Below are 24,475 nucleotides of genomic sequence, written 5' to 3' on the forward strand. Positions count from 1 at the left end.
TTTGCTTTCCAGGCTTTATACGCACTTTCTGACAAGTTGTGGTGCACCTGAGCACTGTATACAATAATTTCATTATTATTATTATTTTCATTATTATTATTTCCATCTCTTTCAGTTGATACTTTTCAACCTCCTTGTGTTCCACCTTTTATGCAAGTTAATCTTGTATGTGTAAGTGGATAATATTCAGTTTATTACCGTTCAACCATTGCATATCTTTGGCATATATCAAATTTCATGCTTTTTAAACATGCGTTATATATTCCATTTCTTGATATCAACTGAGATAAAAACCCTTTGAACTTATTCAATTCTTATTGTAGCTGCTTTACTATCACTACAACCACAAACATCCAGGTACTAGTTAAATTATCTAAATAATGGAAACTAGCAATTACATCTAGTGAGATACCAATATCATGGTAAGAATTCCTGGTAGAATTTCAAATTAAAAACTGCGAAATAAAAAATAATTAGGATCCATGAAAGAATCCTTGAACTGCTTAATTATCTTAATTATATTTGTTATTTATTCTTTAATTGTTGGAAATTGTGGTGAGAAACAAATTATGGGAATGAGTTTTGCTTGACAAGAATACCCCAATGCAATGAACCTCACACTCTCAACAGCACAAAATATTTTCTATAGCATCAACCAAGAAGGCTACACAATCATTATTATATGGATTCCTTTTACCCAGTAGAGTTTATGGTTTTTAATACATTTGATATCCTATTTACAAACAGCATAACATAATTACATATGAATTTTAAAAAATTCTTAATTGAAATTTAGAAAAGCAAACAAACCCCTTGTGATTGTTAGAGACCAATGGTAACTCATCTCCAGGCACTGCAGCACTGCCTATTTTCAATTGATGCATCATCATCGTTTAGCATTCGCTTTCCATGCTAGCATGGATTGGATAAGCATGGGTACAATATATACTCTTTACTCTTTTACTTGTTTCAGTCATTTTGACTGCAGCCATGCTGGAGCACCGCCTTTAGTCGAGCAACTCGACCCCGGGACTTATTCTTTGTAAGCCCAGTACTTATTCTATCGGTCTCTTTTGCCGAACCGCTAAGTGACGGGGACATAAACACACCAGCATCGGTTGTCAAGCAATGCTAGGGGGACAAACACAGACACACAAACATACACGCACATATATATATATATACATATATACAATGGGCTTCTTTCAGTTTCTGTCTACCAAATCCACTCACAAGGCTTAGGTCGGCCCGAGGCTATAGTATAAGACACTTGCCCAAGGTGCCACGCAGTGGGACTGAACCCGGAACCATGTGGTTGGTAAAGAAGCTGTGTTTATTTATTTATACTTGTACATGATATTTAATACTATGGAGAAATTTTCTACTACACTGAAAATTTTGTTTAAAGCTGTCACAAGCTATCACTTTTGGTGACTTTGGTTAATTTCGAGAAATTAACACTTTATCTCACAAAATGAATTAATATATGCTTAGGAGAAAGTATGTCTGATCTGTGTTTAAAGCAAGAGACAATAATAGATATGTTTTGATTTATTGGGCTTCATCAGTCTAACAAAGTCTGTTTGATCAATTCAAAATAGTTTATATGCTTAGAAAACTGTATATTGACCAAAAACTATTCATAAGTCTTTTATTTGTAAAAATCTATCAGTATTCAGTACTTTGTTATTTAAATTAATTTCCTATATTTATGCCATTGACCCCAACTGAGTTTTTCCCTCAGCTCATGATTACATTATTAATTTTGATATCTTGAAATCACGAAATTCAATGCTCCATAGCAACAATGCACTTACCAACACATACGCAGTAGGAACACTGCTTCCAGCATTTGATCACCTATGAAATACACACAATCTATTTCAAAATCTTTGCTACAACTTTCTTGAGCAGAGTAAAAACTGTATGAAACCCGACCTGTACCAACAAATATGCAGAAAATAATAAAAATCCTCAGTCAAACAATTGAAATGCACATAAAACACCTGAAAAATCTAGGGCCATCATCATAATCCTCAGTAATATCCATATTAAAACCTTTGTTAACCCTTTCATTACCGTATTTATTTTGAGATACTCTGTGTTTCTTTCAATAAATTTTAAATATAACAAAGAATTTAGTAAAATAACTTAGTTGTCATTAAGCTAGTATTAGGAATATAAATTGTGACTAAGGTTTGGTGGTATATTTTGATGCAAAACTTATGAAAACAAGACATTTGTACTACAGAACCAGAGCCAGTTTCAGCCGGGTTGGTAACGAAAGGGTTAAACTTATTACAGGAATTGTACATGAAAAAATGAAACATAAAAACTTTCATACCACAGATATTACAATAAATAACCATTAACAGAAAATGATTATTGATAGAATCATCAAAATACTACAGATCTGTAAAGGCCTAACCAATCAGAGCTGACCTGAGGCTAAACAAGAACAGCATTGACATGAGATATAATACCTATTTCTTTACTACCCACAAGGTGCTAAACACAGAGGAGATTTACAAGGACAGACAAACGGATTAAGTTGATTACATTGACTTCATTGTATAACTGGTACTTAATTTATCGACCCCGAAATGATGAAAGGCAAAGTCAGCCTCGGTGGAATTTGAACTCAGAATGTAATGGCAGACGAAATACCTATTTCTTTACTACCCACAAGGGGCTAAACACAGAGGAGATAAACAAGGACAGACAAACGGATTAAGTCGATTACATTGACCCCAGTGCGTAACTGGTACTTAATTTATCGACCCCAAAAGGATGAAAGGCGAAGTCTACCTCGGCGGAATTTGAACTCAGAATGTAACGGCAGACGAAATACCACTAAGCATTTCGCCCGGTGTGCTAACGTTTCTGCCAGCTCACCGCCTTTATATAAAATATAATATATCTTATCGCCGCATGAGATATAATACAGTAGACCTGATACAATTCCTGCATCTTAGATATCAGAAGGAATCAGCACAGCTATAGTTTTCAGTTGTACCATTGTTATCAGCTCAACTACAACAGAGTTGCTCAGAACATCACCAAAGGAACTAAACTTGATTGTCATGTAAAAGTTGACCACATTTGCTGGAGTAAATTCACTCGAGAGGTTGAAAAGGTTGAATATCTGATCAAAATGAAGAGAATGACTTTAACTAATCATTTAATTAGAAAAATAGATACAATATACATTATCAGGGTGAAATTAAAACTAAGTAACTCATTATCACTGTTGCTATAATACTCCTTAAACCTTAATGAATCATTTAAATACCTCAAACATGGCACCGTTTCCAGACATGATATAATGTAATAAAGAAACCGATAAATAACCATTCCAGGAAGGAGACAATTTTTTTAAAATTGTTTTTTTAATCACGGTTTTAAAATATGGACAGTCTGAATCTACAATTTATTTCTGTTTATAATTTGAAAATAATTATAATTATTTTCAAATTATAGACAAACAAATTATCAGATGAAAAGATGTGTGATTTAAGGCAGATTTAACTGTTGTTTCTAGCACATCTCATGACCACCTGGTACCTCCCTCGTTTCTTTGTCCCTCTGATGTGTGTTGATGTTTTCCAATAGTTTTGAAAATACACTTAGCTGAATACCTGCAGCTCACCTACACACACACACACACACACACACACACACACACACACACGCGCGCATGCACACACACACATGCACGCACACAGACTCGTTTGGTACAGAGCGGATGAAAACTTCAAATTGCAAATTTTTTTGTTGTTGTTTAAATCCCAGCAATGAACCCATCCTCGAATTAAACAAAACTATTGCTTCTACCTCATCATTCCATAAAATGTGTTTTGCGGGGAGAAAACTATTGAAAAGATATTAATACACATCAGAGGGACAAAGTAACGAGGGAGGTACCAGGTGGTCATGAGATGTGCTAGAAACAACAGTTAAATCTCCCTTAAATCACACATCTTTTCATCTGATAATTTGTTTCTGTTTACAATTTGAAAATAATTATAATTATTTTCAAATTATAAACATAGGCATAGGAGTGGCTGTGTGGTAAGTAGCTTGCTTACGAGCCACATGGTTCTGGGTTCAGTCCCACTGCGTGGCACCTTGGGCAAGTGTCTTCTACTATCGCCTCGTGCCGACCAAAGCCTTGTGAGTGGATTTGGTAGATGGAAACTGAAAGAAGCCATGCGTATATATATATATATATATATATATGTGTGTATATATTTGCGTGTCTGTGTTTGTTCCCGCAACATCGCTTGACAACCGATGCTGGTGTGTTTACGTCCCCGTAACTTAGTGGTTCGGCAAAAGAGACCGATAGAATAAGTACTAGGCTTACAAAGAATAAGTCCTGGGGTCGATTTGCTCGACTAAAAGGCGCTACTCCAGCATGGCCACAGTCAAATGACTGAAACAAGTAAAAGAGCAGAAACAAATTGTAGATTCAGACTGTCCATATTTTAAAACCGGGATTAAAAAAACAATTTGAAAAAACCCCAGACATTTTAGGATTTAAGGGGAGGAGGAATTTTAAATTTCACTATTGTTTTTGAATTACATTTCATTTTCTGTTTAAAAATAAAGGAAGTGGGGATTGTAATGGTGATCACCAATTTCCAAAAAAAATTTTTTTTTTACCAGACAAGGCTTCCCCATCGTTTTTAACAGCATAAGGAAGAAAAAAAAGGGCTAAAATTTATACTGAGAGTTGAAAAAATTCACATATTTTCAAGATTGTTTTTTTTTTCTTTGTTACAGAAAAGGCATTTCCCATTGTTTTCAAGTGTGTGGTGCAAAAACAATTCAACAAATTCGGTCCAGAAGGGGTGGGGTGGGTGTAATCATAAATTTTCAAAATTTTTTTTGTAATAAGCTTCCCTCCATCGTTTGCAAGGATGGGGTAAAAAACATAAAAGCTGAACAATCCCTGTCAAAACAGGAAATCCAATTTATGTGGGTGTGGTATTCCAAAAGTCCACTGAGGCATTCTATTACTCTTTTACTTGTTTCAGTCATCTGACTGTGGCCATGCTGGAGCACTGCCTTTAGTCGAGCAAATTGACCCCAGGACTTATTCTTTGTAAGCCTAGTACTTATTCTATCGGCCTCTTTTGCCAAACTGCTAAGTTACGGGGACGTAAACACACCAACATCGGTTGTCAAGCGATGTTGGGGGGACAAATACAGACACACAAACACAAACACACACACACACATACATATATATATATATATATATATATATATATATAGGCGCAGGAGTGGCTGTGTGGTAAGTAGCTTGCTAACCAACCACTTGGTTCCGGGTTCAGTCCCACTGCGTGGCATCTTGGGCAAGTGTCTTCTGCTATAGCCTCGGGCCGACCAATGCCTTGTGAGTGGATTTGGTAGACGGAAACTGAAAGAAGCCTGTCGTATATATGTATATATATATATGTATGTGTGTGTGTTTGTGTGTCTGTGTTTGTTCCCCTAGCATTGCTTGACAACCGATGCTGGTGTGTTTACGTCACCGTCACTTAGCGGTTCGGCAAAAAGAGACCGATAGAATAAGTACTGGGCTTACAAAAAGAATAAGTCCCGGGGTCGAGTTGCTCGACTAAAGGCGGTGCTCCAGCATGGCCGCAGTCAAATGACTGAAACAAGTAAAAGAGTAAAAGAGTAAAGAGTATATACATATATATATATATATATATATATATATATATATAAATACATACATATATACATATATATATATATATATACATATATATATATATATATATATATATATATATATATATACATATATATATATATACATATATATATATATATATATATATATATATATATATATATATATATATATATATATATATACACATATATATATATATATATATATATATATATATATATATATATACACATATATATATATATATATATATATATATATATATATATATATACACACACATATATACGACAGGCTTCTTTCAGTTTCCGTCTACCAAATCCACTCACAAGGCATTGGTCGGCCCGAGGCTATAGAAGAAGACACTTGCCCAAGGTGCCATGTGGTTTGTAAGCAAGCTACTTACCACACAGCCACTCCTGCACCTATTGTAAAAAAAAATTTTTTTTCATATAAAGCTTGCCCCTTCATTTACAAGGGTGTGGTGAAATAAAATCTTGAAAAATCTCCATCAAAACTGATAAAATCCAACTTTTCTAACCCAAATTTTCTAACTATCAGGCTATCCTTCTGAAAGGAAAATGGTTTCTGTTTATCTGAAATGAAATTACTGTCTGTATTTGTCCTCCACTGAAATCCATTTCTTGTTCATGCTTAAAATTACCCCTCCTACATCTATACCGTATATTAAACCTTAGACTTCATAATAAATATTTTTCACACAGAAACATCGCATTCGTGAAAATCTTGTCTTAACGTGGAATTTCGTTGTGCAAAACCCATACAAATTTGGAACATGGAGATAAATGATGATGATTATGATGATGATGATGATGGTGGTGGTGGTGGTGGTGGTGGTGGTAGTGGTGGTGGCGGCGGTGGTGATTTTTTTCCCTTTGACTTCCAAGTTGCATAACATGGAAATCATAACAGCCTTGAATAAGCAGAAGTATTCCAGCCTTAATGATTTTAGCATTGTTTATCTATAACGACTATTTGTAACGAGTTAAGCAATTCTGTAGAGGCACTCTCACTAAGTTAACATCTTTTAGTTATTCACTAGCAGTATCGCCTGGCGTTGCTTGGGTTTGTAAGGGAAATAACTATATAAGCATTTTTAGAGAGTTATAGCCAAAAAATAGCAAAAAAATGCATTAAAAATTGAAAAAAAATTAAGGTAAATTATTTTTTTAAATCGTTGGCACATCGTAGATATTTTTAGAGAGTTACTTCCCTTATATAAAAGCGAAAAAAATGCATTAAAATGGAAAAATATGATGGTAATTTTTTTTAAATCGTAGACTCATCGTAGACGCGCGCTAATACCCAGAAGGGCTCGATATGAATCACGACTATAAGATACCCGCTTTTGGTTAAACTGCACCGCAAAATGTGGGAGTAGTTACGAATCTAAATCATAGGAGACAGACACACAACTTCACTCTTATATAAAGATGCTTTTTTTTTCAGTCATAGAGTTAGATATATGAAGGTCTTCAGTAGAAAATCCTTCGAATTCTGACTCGCTGCTTGATATAATGAAATTCGTATCCATTTTTTGTCAGAATTACAAATTTTGAAAACACAATAGGAACAAATTTCGGAAAAAAATCTCCCATAATTCACGGAATTAAAATTACACTTCGATTTTTGTACAAAACTTTATTTGAAGTGTTTACGAAGTATAATACGTGTTTTCACGAATGTACTAAAGAGATTTACTCTGATATTCTCATTTAAATATGAATAGGTAAATTCAGGCGGTTTGGTAACGAAAGGGTTTATATAAGTGTCGTCTGTTTATACATAAACACTGTTTCATACTTTCAGTTTAGTCTTCCTCAAATCACTCTGTCACTAATTTACTCTCTTCGAAGAACATTTTCACTCACCCTTATCTGTTAGCTTCCCATACATTTTACTCATGTATCTATCAGCGTGATAGACAGAAACAAATATTACATCTAGTTTCACTTTATTCGTTGCACACTGTGTGTGTGCGTTTGCGTGTGCTGTAAACCAGACTAAGAAAAGCATTTGACATACACACCAGAATGTGAGTTTTCTGTAAATTTTGCTTAATTGGAGTTTAAATTTTTAAAATTGGACCTGGCATGACCCGATGCATTCTACTCTTAAAATGCTAGGTAAATTGTAATTAAAGAAATCCTATATTGTAGATTTCTATAACTTACAAAGGGAGGCAGATAAAATCTGCCTTTTATAATAAGAGATATGTGCACAAGTTAATAAGATATAACTAACTAATGTTGGAAAACAAGAAACTCAAAGTATAGGATAAGTTAGCAGGTCAAAAGAAATCCTGTGTTAGAACTTTTGAGAGGTGAATGTCATGCATGGAGTATGAAAAGAAATTCAACAGTTTTGCTTGCCTTAAAAGAATCCTGATAATCCAGCTGTTTTAACATAATCCCTACATATATAAACGGCAAAATGTCTGCGTGTGTGTCCTTTATACAAATCCACAATTTTTTAGTTAGTGGGCTCGCACTTTCTATGGTCATTCAAAACTGTCCAAGGGTGGTCGTGCACATCTTTACATTTCCCCAGTCACCCCGCAAAGCCATTGAAAAATCAATAGAAGTGACTTTTTTGTGAATTTTCTATCCAAAAGCCAATCAAAATGCCCGAAACTTGATACGCCAATTGAATGCCAGCTAGCTGTATGTGATTGGTCGGAGATTTGGACAGTACTCGCGTGTATGTGCACACACATGCAGCTGTATATGCATGCACTAGCACTAGTGCTAGTTATAATATAAAGTCCTTTTACAAGCAAATCTTCTTACCCTACAAACTCTAGTCAGGTATTGCTGACTTCATAATTAATGGTCTCAGTAAATGTAAGTATATCAAAAATGAAAAATCAAAATCAAATTCGATGACTGGTGTCCGTGCTAGCGGGGTGGAAAGAGCACCATACGAGTGTGATCGTTGACAGAGCGGCTAACCGGCTTCCGTGCCAGTGGCACTTAAAAGGCACCATTCGAGCGTGATCAGCGTCGCACTACTGGCACTCGTGCCCTGTGCTAGTAGGGTATTAAGAGCACCATCCGAGCGTGATCATTGCCAGAGCGGCCATCTGGCCTCCGTGCTGGTGGCACGTAAAAAACACCATTCGAGTGTGATCGTCACCCGCATTGCCTTACTGGCACCCGCACCGGTGGCATGTGTAAAAGATTTGAGTGAGGTCATTGCCAGTGCTGCCTGACTAGCCCTCATGTCGGTGGCACGTAAGAACACCCACTACACTCACGGAGTGGTTGGCGTTAGGAAGGGCATCCAGCTGTAGAAACTCTGCCAGATCAGATTGGAGTCTGGTGCAGCCATCTGGTTCGCCAGTCGTGTCAAATCGTCCAACCCATGCTAGCATGGAAAGCGGACGTTAAACGACGATGATGATGATGATGATGTAAGTATATCCATCCTCAACCAACAAAGAAAAGCAATTGTTTAAAACGACATCAGTAGCAGCAACAGTGATGACAATAATTTTGAATACCGAATGCAAAACGAAGTTACTAATTCTATGAAATGACACATAGAAAGTGAAATGTGGCACGTATGTATATATACATGCCACATTTCAATAAATGGTAGTAATAGATAAGTAGTTATGGACTGTAGAATATTCGAAGGAAAACAATTTAAACAGATGAGGATTGTTTGGAAAGCAAACTTTCAGAAGGAAGTATAAATGCAAAGAGCTTTTGGAAACATTCAATTAGTCCAACCATCTGTCGAAAAGAAAGCTGTTTAATGAACTGGTCTTTCAATTAACTTTAAGCTGATTAAACTGTAGAACCACAAATAATTCTCTTGTGTGTAGTTCCTTTATTCGATTTCACCATATTTATTTATGCCATATATTCTGTCTTTGTGCAGCATGGATCTCACTTGCAGGCCAATATGCCAAATAACATATTCTACCTTTAAATTCAATGATGGAATTGTTCTATGAAACAACAGAAGACATTGGAGTTATTCGTAGAACTGGTAATAATGGTTACAAGTGAAATCATTAGTTGGCAGCAAAACCTTAATAGCTGTAGACATTGAGAGAATTTATTGCTCTCGGGGGAAAAAATCTAGAATAAATGTATATCAATGAAACCTATTTCCAGAATAATAAGGCTTTCTGAATAAATCTAATGTTTTATGAGCCAGACAAAATACTGGAGGATCGTTACAAAGATATTAATATTACTTGATGACTTTATAATGTCAAAACAGAAAAGCAAAAGAAAAACCGTTAGTAACATTAATGACAACTTTAATGACAAGACACATACTGTAGAAAGACATCATCAAAGATCACATCAGAGAAATTAGTAACCGGATCTTTTCAGTTTGATCGGCAGTTTTTAACATAATTTCTAGGTAGCTAAAAAATTTTTAACTTTGTATATTGGTAGAATGTGTTTATAAAACATCTTTTTCTCTTGGCTTTATTGAGAAAATTCTATAGTTTGTAAGATATTTGTTGTTTTTTTTTTCTTCAATTTCTGCAATTTCAACCAATCAGTAACGTCTATTGAGGTAAAAAAAAGCATTCTGTGCCGTATGAATATGTCCCTCGTTTAAGAAACAGATTGGGTTTATTTACATTTGTGAAGAGAAAAAGATACCCTTCCCCCCACCCCTAACCCTAACCCTAACTAACCCTAACCCTAAAACAGATTGAAATGCAATAGATCGATACTAGGGTCATAATTATGGGTGACAATTTCATATGACACCGCTAGAAAAAACTGCCTTTCAAACCGAAAAGATCCTGGTAACCAACAAACTAACAAGACCTATAATATCACTACAGAAAACATTACTACTTACTAACATTATTTTTACTTTGTGAACATTATTATATACTATTATACTATTCCAGTCACAAAGCAATCTGAACACAAATTTGAGATTTTCTTTCATACATTGTGAACTGAACAAACTGTTTATGATTCTTAAACTTTTATAGAAATCATTCAAACAGTCAAGCAACTAATTAATATAAATGTCAAATTATTTCAGCAGCTTGCGTCACACTAGTCTAACATCTCTGTCTGATCAAAACATTCAAAACATTCAACAGTGGAACATTCTGATTATATAATGGATAAAGCTCTTTATAATTACAAATTGTAATTGAAATCCTCTGAGTTTATTCTTTTGTATCTCGAAAAGTAGGGGTGATAGTCTCACCCCTACTTTTGGAAATACAACACAACTCTTTATATATTGATGTTGCTAATTAAGTTTCACCTTACATCTTAATGCATTACAAGTTAGATGTATTTTGGGGTGTATTTTGGGTACTGATTCCAAATATACCATTGATTTTGCTATTTCAGTTCTAGTTTTGGAGATACAACATACCCCTTTTGTATATTGATATATCCACGGCTCAGAGACCTGGATCACTTACCGCAGTCACATCCGTCTCCTCAAGCGCTTCCACCAGCAATGTCTCCGCACCATCCTCAACATTCACTGGAGTGACTTCGTCACAAACATTGCGGTCTTGGAGCGGGCCGAGATCCCCAGCATTGAAGTCATGCTACTGAAGTACCACCTCCGATGGGCAGGGCATGTCTCCAGAATGGAGAACCATCACCTTCCAAAGATTGCCCTGTTTGGCAAACTCTCCACCGGCCACCGAATGAGAGGAGCTCCGAGGAAGCGCTACAAAGACTGCCTCCAAGAAGTCTCAAACAGCATGTCATATTAACCACCAATGCTGGTCAGACCTGGCTGCGGACCGTGATGTCTGGCGCCACATGATCTTCAACACAGTCAGCACGATTGAGGAACAAAGAAGAGACACACTTAAAGACAAGAGACACAGGAGGAAGGCGCGAGCCGCCTCTGACACCACACCGGATATTACCTTCATCTGTGGACACTGCTCACAGACCTGCCTTTCCGATATTGGACTTGTAAGTCATGAGCGTGCATGCACGCGACGTGGACAGCCTTCCTGATCTTCGTTCGCAAAGCCAAGCCGTGCCATATCCACATATATCAATTAGGGACATCATTTGCACCATAATTTAGACCTACTTTTCAGTAAATTTTTGAGTGCTGATACCAAAAATGGCCCCAGTTTTGCCCTGTTAGTTCCAACTAATTAATGATTTATATTTTGATACAAATGTAACAACAATATTAATGGTATTAGTTACAGTACATACTTTTAAGTCAAACACTTGCTACTAAATCAATCTATTTCAATACTAAAGTTTAGACTTTAAACTTTTGTATTGAAATAAACTGATTTAGTGGTTCCCAAACTTTTTAGAGTCGCAACCCACTATTTATCACACCAGTTTACGACGACCCACTTAACTCTACTGAGTAAAAACATTAATGAAATTAACAAATTTATTTCAGACTACATCTTCAGTGAGGCGTGTGAGAAGGATGAGCCTGTTTCTTGCTACGCTCAATAATAGAATTAACATCGGGTTCAATGTGTGATAGTTTCAGGTGTAAAGAATTTGAGAGTTGCAGTTTATTTCGATATTTGCTTTTAATCCCAACCCTTGCTGAAAATCCAGCTTCACAAATGTAAGATGACGTGAAAGGGAGAAGTACTTTTAATGGTTCGGTGGAAATGATTGGGTACCTCTGATTTGTTAAGTTCGTGAAAAAGCCTACTGCTTGATAAAACAACAAGTCTGGTATTGAAAACATAAGTCTTGAACTATCTCAATAGACAGCAGTTAATCAAAGCTAATGCGTAATTTTATAACTTTTTGCGACCCACTAAGATTCCGTTCGTGACCCATCTGTGGGTTGCGACTCATAGTTTGTGAACCACTGGTTTAGAGTAGAGACACTAAGCAAAGAAGGTGTCTGTTTTGATGACTTCTGAAGTAAATTCCTTGGACTGAATTCATAAACGTTTAATGTGGTCTTTTTTTTTCTCTCTATTTAGTAATCAAAAACCTTCTTGACAACTTCTATTAATTCGGGGTGATAACAATCCTGAATTAGCAGAAGACCATGCTCTTCAATTTTAACAATCTTGGCTGTAACATGAGTATCAATATCCATTCTCTCCACATTTAGATTGCTTTCCAGAAAGGTTTTGTGATTTATGCAAAGAACAAAGTGAAAGACTTCAATAGAATGTAAAACAATGGAAGAGGGGAATCAGAGAAAGGTATGATGCACACATGATGGTAGATTATTGCTAGAACCTTTTTAGCAGGACTGTCTTGGTAAATCTCACTCTAGAAAATTCTATCAAACTAACTTGTTATTATTGAACAAATGACCATTTTATATATTTTATATGCATATATTTTATATACATATATTTTATATACATATATTTTATATACATATATTTTTCTGTTTCAATTACTATAGATTCTAATACCACTATAAGTTTTTTTTATTTACATTATTTACATTTGACGGATATTTTTTTTTAATGTTCTATTGAAATAAACTAATTTAGTAATATGTGGTTATTTTAATATTATGTAGTATATTAATAGCGTTAATAATGTTATTTTTGTTACAAATAGAGTCTTTTGGGTAAGATTGATGTGGCTTTAGGTTCAACATCCCAAATATATTCCAAAATTGTCGAGACACATGGCCTAGTGGTTAGAGCAGCGGACTCGCAGTCGAGGATAGCAGGTTTGAATCTCAGATCGGGCGATGTGTGTGTTTATGAGTGAAACACCTAAGCTCCACGCGGCTCCAGCAGAAGGTAATGGCGAAACTTCTGCTGACTCTTCCGCCACAACTTTCTCTCACTCTTTCCTCCTGCATCTTGCAGCTCACCTGCGATGGACCGGCGTCCTGTCCAGGTGGGGAACCTATACGCTAAGAAACCGGGAAACCGGACCTTATGAGCCAGGCATGGCTCGAGAAGGAACAACCAACCAAATATATTCCAAAATTGGGCTAAGTTCTTGAGCACCAAAATGTAAGGTGCAACTGTGGTCTCTTATTTCAGAACACGAATGGATACATCAGGCCTCAAAAGAGTGTGATCTACCTCCATAACTGAAGCTGATATCATAAAACTGATGTTATACTCTCTTTTACTCTTTTACTTGTTATTATTGAACAAATGACCATTTTATATATTTTATATGCATATATTTTATATACATATATTTTATATACATATATTTTATATACATATATTTTTCTGTTTCAATTACTATAGATTCTAATACCACTATAAGTTTTTTTTATTTACATTATTTACATTTGACGGATATTTTTTTTTAATGTTCTATTGAAATAAACTAATTTAGTAATATGTGGTTATTTTAATATTATGTAGTATATTAATAGCGTTAATAATGTTATTTTTGTTACAAATAGAGTCTTTTGGGTAAGATTGATGTGGCTTTAGGTTCAACATCCCAAATATATTCCAAAATTGTCGAGACACATGGCCTAGTGGTTAGAGCAGCGGACTCGCAGTCGAGGATAGCAGGTTTGAATCTCAGATCGGGCGATGTGTGTGTTTATGAGTGAAACACCTAAGCTCCACGCGGCTCCAGCAGAAGGTAATGGCGAAACTTCTGCTGACTCTTCCGCCACAACTTTCTCTCACTCTTTCCTCCTGCATCTTGCAGCTCACCTGCGATGGACCGGCGTCCCGTCCAGGTGGGGAACCTATACGCTAAGAAACCGGGAAACCGGACCTTATGAGCCAGGCATGGCTCGAGAAGGAACAACCAACCAAATATATTCCAAAATTGGGCTAAGTTCTTGAGCACCAAAATGTAAGGTGCAACTGTGGTCTCTTATTTCAGAACACGAATGGATACATCAGGCCTCAAAAGAGTGTGATCTACCTCCATAACTGAAGCTGATATCATAAAACTGATGTTATACTCTCTTTTACTCTTTTACTTGTTTCAGTCATTTGACTGCGGCCATGCTGGAGCACCGCCTTTAATCGAGCAAATTGACCCCGGGACTTATTCTTTGTAAGCCCAGTACTTATTCTATCGGTCCCTTTTTGCCAAATCGCTAAGTGACGGGGACATAAACACACCAGCATCGGTTGTCAAGCAATGTTGTATGGGACAAACACAGACACACAAACATACAAGCACACATACATATATATATATATACATATATACGACGGGCTTCTTTCAGTTTCCGTCTACCAAATCCACTCACAAGGCTTTGGTCAGCCCGAGGCTATAGTAGAAGACACTTGCCCAAGGTTCCATGCAGTGGGACAGAACCCGGAACCATGTGGTTGGTAAACAAGCTACTTACCACGAGTACTGTTGAAACACTGTGGCATCTCAAAGTTCACTCACCACAGTGAATCAGATGTCTCATGAATGAACATACATTGTCTGGAAGGTGATGTTATTCTCCACAGACAAAATACAACAGTGATTAGCATATTCATGTTTAAATCTGTTGAAATGCATTAAGAATAAACATGTCCATCATTGCTTTGATTTTTTTCTCTCTATGCACATAACAATTTATTGTAGCATATTCACACATATAGACACATGCACATGTTCCTCCTACACATGTCAAAACATAGATTATCAAAGATCTTTTTCTGTTGTCTAGTGTAATTATTTAGTTTTATTTGTACTATTTTGTTACTATGTTTTATATATATGGAGATCTGGGGTTAGGCTTGTAACAGAACTAGTCAAAGATGATTTGATCAGTACAAAACAGTACAAATTTATTGAAAGAATTGTGCAGTCTGATGAAGAGATTGGTTATAGAAAGTCAATAACATAACTATTTTGGTAAGTGTGTATTTTGTATTTGCCTTTACTAGATGGGGGGAAAGAGTAAAATAATATTGTAAACAATGTTTAGGTGTGGAGTTACATAATCTCTGTATTTGCTATGGTCTTGCAGATAATAAGTGATCGAAACAGACTGTGACTATGCATTCTGACAACTACGGGTCTACAGACGTTGTTTTATTGAATTAATGGAAAACTTTTATTATAAATGATTTGTAGTTTGTGGTGGTTTGTAGCATAAGACCTAAGAACTAACCTGGTGGAATCTATGAATCCATTTTCCCCTTACAGCAGCTGAATGTTTTCACATATAAATACTCAGCTCTGTTTTTTTAAGTGTGAGCAACATAGCTCTATTGTATGTAATGCCTAAAGTATTAGTTCTTTATTTTGTGAGGATATCACCTTGTTATGAGGGATGTATATGATAACATTATTTTATGTTGTTTGGTCTGATGGCTAGGTAGGATTATATGATCTCCAGATGTAAAGGCATATGGGTATAATATGTGATAGTTTGTTGTAAATAGGGATATAAAACAATTGATTAAAAGAAATGGAGTGCTTTCTCCTCCTGGGACATATTTTTAATATCTTTTATTGTAGTATATTTTAGGCTTGTATTTGTCTAATACAGAAAAAGTGAATGCTAGGATCTATTGGAAGAAGCTTATATTTATATATTTATAGAAGTATGTTAACTAATAATATCTGCATGTAAAAACATAATTCATGCAGTTGTAATAGTTTGTTTCTCATGCTCAATAAAATTAACAAATTTTATTTATTTCATACCAAAATTTGTGTCACAATTTTTCAATGAGCAAATCTCTGGTCCTGTCATTTCTGATGTCAACATCATCATCATCATCGTTTAACGTCCGTTTTCCGTGCTAGCATGGGTTGGACAGTTCGACCGGGATCTGAGAAGCCAGAAGGCTGCACCAGGCTCCAGTCTGATCTGGCAGTGTTTCCACAGCTGGATGCCCTTCCTAATGAACCACTCCGTGGTTGGCATTAGGAACAGTAACAAAAAAAGTATCTAACTTGATGCAGAACAAACATCTCAAGGGACTTAGTTTGCAAGGCTATGGTTTTTCTGTTTTCTTGCTGATGTCTAAAACTTTTACAACACATACACACACACGTATAAGCATGTGTGTATATTTATAAACATACAATTTTAATCTTGTTGTGAAACTAATAAATTAAATTGTGGATCTTCCCACACTTTCTAGCGACCAAATTCCAGTCACAAAGTATTTATTGATCTGTGGTTCTGATAGAAGACATTTATTTATTTAATGTGTTGTGCCGTGGGATTAAACTCAGAACACATGATTACAAAGCAAACTTCTTAACTGCATATCTATGTCCATGTGAAAAACACAATGGATATTCCACTTCTAGAAGGAGTAAAGAATTTCTTATAGTAGATGCAAGTTATTTATTTCTCCATACCCTAACAAATTGCCTTGTACATGATGTTATAACAAATTCAGTATACTTGGATTGCTGCTAATTTACAGAAGCAGTCTGTATAGTTGAATAATGATAATCATATTGTTACTTCAAGTGGCAAAAGAATGTCTCTCCGTACAGAAGACAGATGTTTAACACAGATTTAAGGAAGGTGATACATGAGCATTGAATATAGAAAAGCTGCATTCAGCTAGGGAAGCTGAAAAAGGCTGAGTATTGAAGATATCAGGCAATATATAGGAAGAGGAAGACAATGGCACATTTGCTGACTGGAATCCACCTGCAGAAGAGGAAGACACGGAAGGGATCTTTTCGGTTTGAACGGCAGATTTTAACATAATTTCTAGGTAACTAAAAAATTTCAAACTTCGTATACTGGTAGAATGTGTTTATAAAACATCTTTTTCTCTTGGCTTTATTGAGAAAATTCTATTTGTTTTTTTTCTTGAATTTCTGCAATTTCAACCAATCACTGACGTCTATTGAAGTAAAAAACATTCTGTGCCGTATGAATATATCCCTCGTTTAAGAAACAGATTGGGTTTATTTACATTTGTGAAGGAAAAAAGATACCCTTCCCCCCACCCCTAACCCTAACTAACCCTAACCCTAACCCTAAAACAGATTGAAATGCAATAGATCGATACTCTCCCTCTCTCTCTCTTTCGGAGAGGCACAAGCACCTACACGCACATATACACACACGGCACTAACTTCCGCCTGCCAAATTCAATCACAAAGCTTCGGTCGGCTCAGGGCTATAGCAGAAGACACCTACCCAAAGTGCCACGCAGTGGGACTGAACCTGAAACCATATAGCTAGGAAGCAAGCTCCCTAACCACACAGCCATGACAATTTCATATGACACCGCTAGAAAAAACTGCCGTTCAAACCGAAAAGATCCCACGGAAGAAATTGTAAGGTCAGATTTCAGGATGTTGGAGCCAAAATGACAGAAGACAAAGATCAGTCGTGATATACAGGACAGCAGATTTGTCTAATCAATACTATCATGATAAATATGATGCTAAAATGATGATGGTGAATTAATTGTGTGATAAATGTGAGCTGTACTTTTCCCTTCAACAGTACTATGTGGTACAGTAGATCCTGCTTTATAAATCCACTCGCTTAATTTTTCCAAAAATGGGTTGGGACGGAAATTCTACACATAAAATCTCTCATTTAATAAATCCAAACCATCGCTTAATAAATCAATTTGTTGCTGCTTCTTTCTAAAGTGACAGTGAAGGAATGAAGTGTTTTTATTTTTGCTCTTAAATATTGACAGGTAGGCTCCAGCAGCCACAGCCAACCAGCTATCACATGGTACACTCCATCGCCCAAAAATAGATGAATAGATATGTAGTTGCTGTCGGTGGCTGCTGGAGCCTACCACACAACCCTGTCATTCAAACGAAAAAGTAGACCCCGGGGACACCTCTTGTCAAAATTACATGCCCTTCTCATTCATTGGATGATGGAGTGTGTCACGTGACAGCTGGGTGGTTGTGGCTGCTGGAACCTACCTGTCAGTATTTAAAGATAAAAAAAATCATGTTATTTGTTATTTGTGCAGAGGCAGACACACACACACAAGTGAACCCAGGTTCAAAATTTCCCCAAGACACCTGATGAAGGCTGGAGGGTATATCAGCCGAAATGTTGTGTTAACAACGAACAAGATGAGGACAGATATCCGTCAAATATGAATAATGTAAATAGTGTAAATAATGTACATAATTCATCATCTCTTAAATATAGAATTGTATTAACACAAGCAAGTTGTTCAAAATGTTCAAAATGAAAAGAGAGAGGCAGGACAAATCCGTGGCAGAAAAGATTCAATTGTTAGAATGTTACAAAGCTCTTGGGAAAACAACTCAGTGGAAAGCAGTACAGAGTTTTGGAATTTCAAGAATTCTGCTCTAGAATTTGTTAAAGAATGAAGATGACCATTGTGTCAAAGAACATGATGGCTGTTCACCAAAGAGAAAGCCCCAACAGATGAACTGTGCTCTCTACAATTGGTTTCAATTTATTTGCTCAAGAAACATGCTCGTCAATGGTCTGATCCTAATGCACAAAGCCAACACCTTTGTTAGGCACGATTTTAAGGCATCTGAAGCCTGGTTTTACCATTGGCAAAAAGATACGGAACCACTTTTATGGTTCTAAAAGGTAAGCTCTGTAGTTCACTAGTTCACATTTTTCTCTTTAGAGAACACAAACTAAACATTTCATACTTTGCAGGTGAGGCAGCTAAAGCTGATATCGATGGAACCCACCAATTTCATGAGACAACCATGCAGCTTCTGTTGAAATCGTATCAGTCACAGGACATCTACAATGCTGATGAAACTGGGATCTACTTTCATGCATGTCAGGGAATACATATGTCAATGAGAGTTGTAAGAAAACTGTGAGGAGCTTTAAGATGGCAAAGGACCATGTGACCTTGATGGTGGCCTGTAACATGAATGGTGACAAAGAAGACTTGCTCTTAATTGGAAAGGCTGGTTCACCAAGATGCTTCTGATTCAGTACAACTTTTCAACCAATGCTTGGATGACAGAAAAACTCTATGGAAGATGGCTCAGATCTTGGGATTGTCATTTGCAGGAATCTAGAAGACAAGTGGTGGTCCTACTTGACAATTGTTCTTCTCATGTAGTCATTGATGATCTCAAGAATATCACTTTGAAATTTCTTCCTCCCAATACAATGTCAGTGCTGCAGCAGTGTGACACGGGGATAAACAACATCTTGAAAGTTTACTTCAGACATGAAATGCTTGAGATTGTTGATGCTATGGAAGACACTGAACGTGACATTTTTGTAAAGTAAATCACCATTAAGGTCTCTAGCAAGATAATCAAACATTGTTGGACCAAATGTGGTTTTGTTTTGGCTGAAGAACCAAATGAAGCCATAGATGTTAATGGAGATTTGATCCTGTCTTCACTGCCTACTGGATTGACCAAGATTTGATCCTGTCTTCATTGCCTACTGGATTGACCAGGATTTGATCCTGTCTTCACTGCCTACTGGATTGACCAAGATTTGATCCTGTCTTCCCTGCCTACTGGATTGACCAAAAAGCAATTCGAGAACTGGTTGTCCATAGATGATGGTGCTGTTGTGTGCTCCAGAGACCATCACTGAAGAAGAAAAACTTGATGAGATCAGTCATGATGTTCGGCAATCTGAGAAGGAAACTGAAGGAGAAGAAATATTGCAATTCTGACATTGATGTTCATGAAAGAGTTCCAGAGCCTCCAACACCAGCTGAAATGAGATGCTATCTCACTCAATAAGAAAGTGGCCTTGAAAGTTTTGATTTCAGTGACATGAATCTTTTTAGAACTCTTATGGAAGAAAAAATCAATGCAGATTTGTGAACAAAGTGTCCAGCAAAGCAAACAACACTCAACAAATTTTTCATCCAACAACATTGTTTAAAATGATTTTATTTGTATATTCACACATGTATGTATTTTAATAGATCCACATGTTTAATCAATTGGTAGATTTTGTTCCCTCGGTTAATAAATTCCTCGTTTAATAAGTCCAAAATAGGTGGTCTGAAGATGGATTTATAAAGTGGGGTCTACTGTATTAGTCTTGCTTCTATAAAGTAATTTTATAATTCAGATTCCTTCAGCATTTAATTTCTGTAACTTATATCCTTTTCTGCTCAAAAAGGAAAAAGAAAAAAGAAACTAAATGAGGATTAACGAAGGAGACTTTCCACAGGTGAGGTATGGTGCCTTTTTGATGTTGTTCAATGATTAGAAAGAATTTTCCAAGACTATTAACCAAATGTATAAAATTTCAGAAAAAGAAACTGTAAGTGCATATTTAGCAGCTTATTCATGTGCTTTGTTTGACAACAGTTTATGTAGAGATGTTTATAGTCTCTTACAATCAATTTAGAATGTATTATTCCTGTCTGGACAACAAACTCTCGATCTGTTTAAATGATGCCTTCACATAAATCATATGCACATTTCACTTGAAAATAATTTATGTAGTATAGCATTAAAGATGATCTTGACATGTGAAACAGAACATTTGCGAATTTTATGTATATTTTTTGTTTGTTCCTTCTCGAGCCATGCCTGGCTCATAAGGGCCGGTTTCCCGGTTTCTTGGCGTATAGGTTCCCCACCTGGACGGGACGCCAGTCCATCACAGGTGAGCTGCAAGATGCAAGAGGAAAGAGTGAGAGAAAGTTGTGGCGGAAGAGTCAGCAGAAGTTTTGCCATTACCTTCTGCCGGAGCCGCATGGAGCTTAGGTATTTTTGCTCATAAACACACACATCGCCCGGTCTGAGATTCAAACCCGCGATCACTCGACCACGAGTCCACTGCTCTAACCACTAGGCCATGTGCCTCTACAATTTTATGTATATCAACAGAATGCAATCAACTATATACCCCAATGCTATTGATGAGAAACCAAATAACTACACACGTATGCACATCTACAATAATAATGTTCCAAAATTTATGTAAAAAATAAATTGAATAAGCTGTAACAACCATATATACATTCTGTATATCTCTGCATGATTATCAATTTCCCAGTGAGACTGTACATTGAATATTGTATATAAGATGGCAAAAAACACATAGACAAAGGTAAGTTTAAACCTAATCATGCCTAATGTATTTAAATAGCTACATGTGAGATTTTTAGTAGAGTATGGCTGAACACAGCTATTTAACAAATAAAAAACAGTGAAAATACGGAACTGATTCAGGCATAATTAGTAGTTTAGTTTGTAAAACTCCAGTTTATACAGTGGTACATCATACTTAAACATTATATAAATTATTCTGATGTTTTATTCTCAGAATAATTTAAAATATAAAATATTCATGCAATGTGCTTGCTACGAACGGTAAAGATGTAAAACTAACAAGATTTTACAGTAATGTCACTACAAAACCACTTAAACAAAGAGAGAAATATATACCTTTGATCTCCCAAATGTTGTCTGTGATTGAAAAAGTAGAAAAATAGAAGATAAAGCATAATTCATACTTAAAACACAGATATTCAGAAAAAAAAAAGTAATAATTTTCTTTTTTGCTCTCATACATTTTATAGCTGACCATTTTTGATTGAGTACGAGGTGAACTTTTCACTTTGCACATGATCAATTTTTAACTTGTTACAAATCAAATTTAGCATGTGATTGACACTGTTCGTTATTGATACTAGAAGAATGTAAGACAAATTTGATGTAAGAAATATTGAGATACAGATCTTATGTACACTAATTAAATAATTCAGCAAACTTTTTTCTAATTTCATTTATTCATTATTATTAAATCAATTCAAATAAATGCAACACATTTTAAAATAATGAAATAAATTTCAGGGATTAAAATATGCCCAAGAAACCAAAATAAAAAATTTACGAAGAGAAAAATAAGATTGGGTCATGTTTGTTCAATTTATATTAGTAACAATACTGAAACTGATTGGGAAAGATGCAATGAGAGAGGACACTCTTACCAAATGAAACATATGAGGTCTGATCAATAAGTATCTGGAATGTGGCTATAGTAATGAAGCTAAAGCACCCAGGGTGAAGTTGCTTGGTAAAGATTTACCGGATCTTTTCAGTTTGAATGGCAGTTTTTAACATAATTTCTAGGTAACTAAAAAAATTTAAACTTCGTATACTGGTAGAATGTGTTTATAAAACATCTTTTTCTCTTGGCTTTATTGAGAAAATTCTATGGTTTGTAAGATATTTGTTGTTTTTTTTGTTCAATTTCTGCAATTTCAACCAATCAATTACGTCTATTGAGGTAAAAAAACACTCGGTGCTGTATGAATATGTCCCTCGTTTAAGAAACAGATTGGGTTTATTTACATTTGTGAAGAAAAAAAGATACCCTTCCTCTCACCCCTAACCCTAACCCTAACTAACCCTTACCCTAAAACAGATTGAAATGCAATAGATCGATACTAGGGTCATAATTATGGGTGACAATTTCATATGACACCGCTAGAAAAAACTGCCGTTAAAACCGAAAAGATCCGATTTACCTTAAACTCTGCTGTGCATGTGCACTAAGTGTATGGAGAGGAGTGTATGAGCTGCACACAAGTGTATGAGGAGTTCAGATGTTGATATTGATGAATGTTCTGGGAGATCAGATCTGCAACCAGCAGAACAGAGAAAAACATTGCAGATGTGTGTGCAGCTGTGAGGGGAATCACCCTCTGTGAGTTATCAGAGGATGTGCAAGATTAGTTATGGTTCAGTCCATTATCACTGAAGATTTCGGTATGAGACGTGTGTCTGCCGAGTTTGTGCCAAAACTGCTTTCAGCTGACCAAAAGGACACTTGGGTTTCAGCTGCATAAGATGTCTTTGATTGTGTCAAGAACGAGGAAAATGTTTTGAAAACTTTGCGTAAGCCTCTGATCAGGTATCACCAAGCTTTTGGCAAAATATGATGCAGATTCTCTCCTGAACTTTCTCTGTCATGGTCAATGCGATGATCACATACTACACACCTTCCTTCCAAGCATTGCTGTAAACAGTGGAAGTGAGCTAGAACGTTAAAACTTTGTGCACATGCACAGCAAAGGTCAAGGTCAATCTGTGCCAAGCAGCTTCACACTGTGTGCTTTAGCTTTGTTGCTATGGGAACAGTCCGGATACTTATTGATCAGACCATGTATATTCAAACTAGTTGTAATAAGTGGATATTTAGTGCACCTATTACATCATCATCACCATCATCATTATCGTTTAACGCCTGCTTTCCATGCTAGCATGGGTTGGACGATTTTGACTGAGGGCTGGCGAACCAGATGGCTGCACCAGGCTCCAATCTTGATCTGGCAGAATTTCTACAGCTGGATGCCCTTCCTAACGCCAACTACTCTGAGAGTGTAGTGGGTGCTTTTTACATGCCACTGGCAGCACGAACTATTTCAAATACTGACCAAATAACACCATTGTACATTGAAGTAACCTAGCTTCTGAAAAGAGGACTGCATTTTTAATTGTCCATTCTCTTGTTCAGTGGGTTGTTTAAAGCAGAGGGTAGGGTGTTTTTTTTAAATTCTGTTATAGTAATATGGTAAAGATTTGCACTGAGACTGCTGCAACTACAGAGATTGCTGGACAATTATAACCATATTATTTCTGGTTGTCCATTTTTAAGCAAGAGATACAGCTATACATTGGAGCCAGACTTTCGTACATTTGGAATTATGCAGCACAAGCTAAACAACAACAACAACAACAACTGACAAAGAAGCTGTGGCATTAAAACAGACATACACTAAATATACACAGACACATCCAGCTTTGAAAGCTACAAATATATTGATGCATGTTTACTTGTTATATTTCAGTCATAATTTCGCCTTGATCAAGCAAACCTCTGATGAAAAGCATGCAAGCCATGATCCTTCCAATCATTTTCATAAATAGATAATCCTAAACAGCGCTATCTATAGTAATT

The 24,475-nt window shown here is 36.1% G+C and overlaps 1 protein-coding gene across 10 annotated transcripts in view; it reads right to left on the reverse strand.

Annotated features, from left to right (window-relative positions):
- The window catches only part of LOC115219746 (cAMP-specific 3',5'-cyclic phosphodiesterase 4C), a 734,075-nt gene that overhangs the window by 138,584 nt on the left and 571,016 nt on the right, over positions 1 to 24,475 (reverse strand). For 6 of the 10 annotated variants that reach the window (XM_036509484.1, XM_036509483.1, XM_036509481.1 and 3 more), the window contains one exon: positions 21,958 to 21,978. The exons of the other annotated variants lie outside the window; for them this stretch is intronic. In XM_036509484.1, the coding sequence (XP_036365377.1) occupies positions 21,958 to 21,978 (21 nt within the window). The remainder of the gene's footprint in view (positions 1 to 21,957; positions 21,979 to 24,475) is intronic. 10 annotated transcript variants of the gene reach the window in all.

This window comes from Octopus sinensis, linkage group LG15 (genome assembly GCF_006345805.1).
Source record: "Octopus sinensis linkage group LG15, ASM634580v1, whole genome shotgun sequence".
Classification (NCBI taxonomy): domain Eukaryota; kingdom Metazoa; phylum Mollusca; class Cephalopoda; order Octopoda; family Octopodidae; genus Octopus; species Octopus sinensis.